Genomic DNA, 1,493 nt, shown 5'->3' with positions numbered 1-1,493 from the left:
GCAGCGCACGTGGCCTCCTCATGTTCAGCTTCTCGTCCCCCAGCACCCCAAGTCCTTCTCCTCAGGGCTGCTCACCACTAAGTGGTCCATCTATCTAGTCCATGCCTCTCCAACTTAGAGACAAGGATGTCATGCAGGACAGTGTCAAACCTCTTACACAAGTCCAGGTAGATGATACCAGTTGCTCTTCCATTATCCCGCAATGCTGTCATTCATAGAAGGCCACCAAATTAGTCAGGCACAATTTGCCCTTGGTGAAACCATGTTGGCTGTCACCAGTCACCTCCTGACTTCCTATGTGCCTTAGCATAGTTTCCAGGAGGATCTGCTCCATGATCTTGCCAGGCACAGAGGTGAGACTGACCAGCCTGTAGTTCCCTGGATCTTCCTTGTTCCCCTTTCTAAAAATGGGGATTATCTATGTTCCCCCTTTTCCAGTCTGTGGGAACTTCACCAGACTGCCAGGACTTCTCAAATATGATGGTCCTGGAGTATTATACTTAAACCCTCACTGAAGGAATGTGCTACAACCTCGGGAAAGCCAAGGAGAGAAAAGGGAGTTGCATTTGTGTCGGAGAGGGATGCAGTGGTGTGTGTGGCTGAATGGCTGGTGGGCTGTGGTGGTGGGTCCTGCAGCCCACACTGCCCTGCTTCCCTCAGTGGTTGGGTGCTTGACTTGCCCTGAGAGCCAAAATCTGTCTTAACCATAAGCTCTCCCTCCTGCCTAGGTGATCGGCATGCACTACTTCTCCCCCGTTGACAGAATGCAGCTGCTGGAAATCATCACCACAGACAAAACCTCCCAGGACACGGCTGCTTCCGCTGTTGCTGTTGGCCTCAAACAGGGCAAGGTCGTCATCGTGGTAAAGGTGAGGGAACCCTGCATGAAATGGGAGCTGGGATAATACATTTATTAAAGATTTTTTAACCTGGGCAGGTTTGTGCACCAAGAGGAGTGTCTGTGAATACACTGGCATTAGCTACTCGTGCTGAGAAGTAAAAATGGAGGTTAGAAGAAGGCAGGGGCTCAGGTTTTACCTCAGACACTTAAGGTATCACCTGGGCACCTGCCTTCTTTCTAACCTCCATTTTTTGGAGCAGCCATGGAAGGCCAGAAGGTGCAGGAATAGTGTGACTGGCCAGGACAAGGAGTTGACAGTCCTGTTCCACACAGCTTCCTGAAATCTGTAGTGGCATCTGAGATGGAGCAGAGTCTGGGCAGGATTCTCACCACCTCTTCTCCCTGGTAATCTGCAAGGACAGAGGGGCCTGTGAGCAGTGACCCTCCTCTGTCTGGATTTAAATGTTGTGTGAGAGGGGGCAGAAGTGCATGTGCAAGTGTGGGGGAAGAGCTGTACTGAGCAGAGGGATGAGACTGAGCACAGCACAGCGAGGCAGGAGTTTAGAACAAACCGGTGTCGTCTGCAGGAAGAGGCAGAAAAGCTCAGAAAAACCCTGGGTTTCACAGAATCCCAGAGGGGTTTGGGTGGGAA

At 51.3% G+C, this 1,493-nt stretch overlaps 1 protein-coding gene across 1 annotated transcript in view; it reads left to right on the top strand.

Annotated features, from left to right (window-relative positions):
* HADHA (hydroxyacyl-CoA dehydrogenase trifunctional multienzyme complex subunit alpha) overlaps positions 1 to 869 on the top strand; it is a gene marked incomplete at both ends in the record, with an annotated part of 16,810 nt that extends 15,941 nt beyond the window's left edge. The window contains one exon of the mRNA XM_010167699.1: positions 729 to 869. Coding sequence (XP_010166001.1) covers positions 729 to 869 — 141 coding nt within the window. The remainder of the gene's footprint in view (positions 1 to 728) is intronic.
* Between the last annotated feature and the right edge of the window lie 624 nt (positions 870 to 1,493).

Source organism: Antrostomus carolinensis, unplaced genomic scaffold, assembly GCF_000700745.2.
Source record: "Antrostomus carolinensis isolate BGI_N321 unplaced genomic scaffold, ASM70074v2 scaffold19755, whole genome shotgun sequence".
Lineage (NCBI taxonomy): Eukaryota > Metazoa > Chordata > Aves > Caprimulgiformes > Caprimulgidae > Antrostomus > Antrostomus carolinensis.
This window is presented reverse-complemented; position numbering and strand designations above follow the sequence as displayed.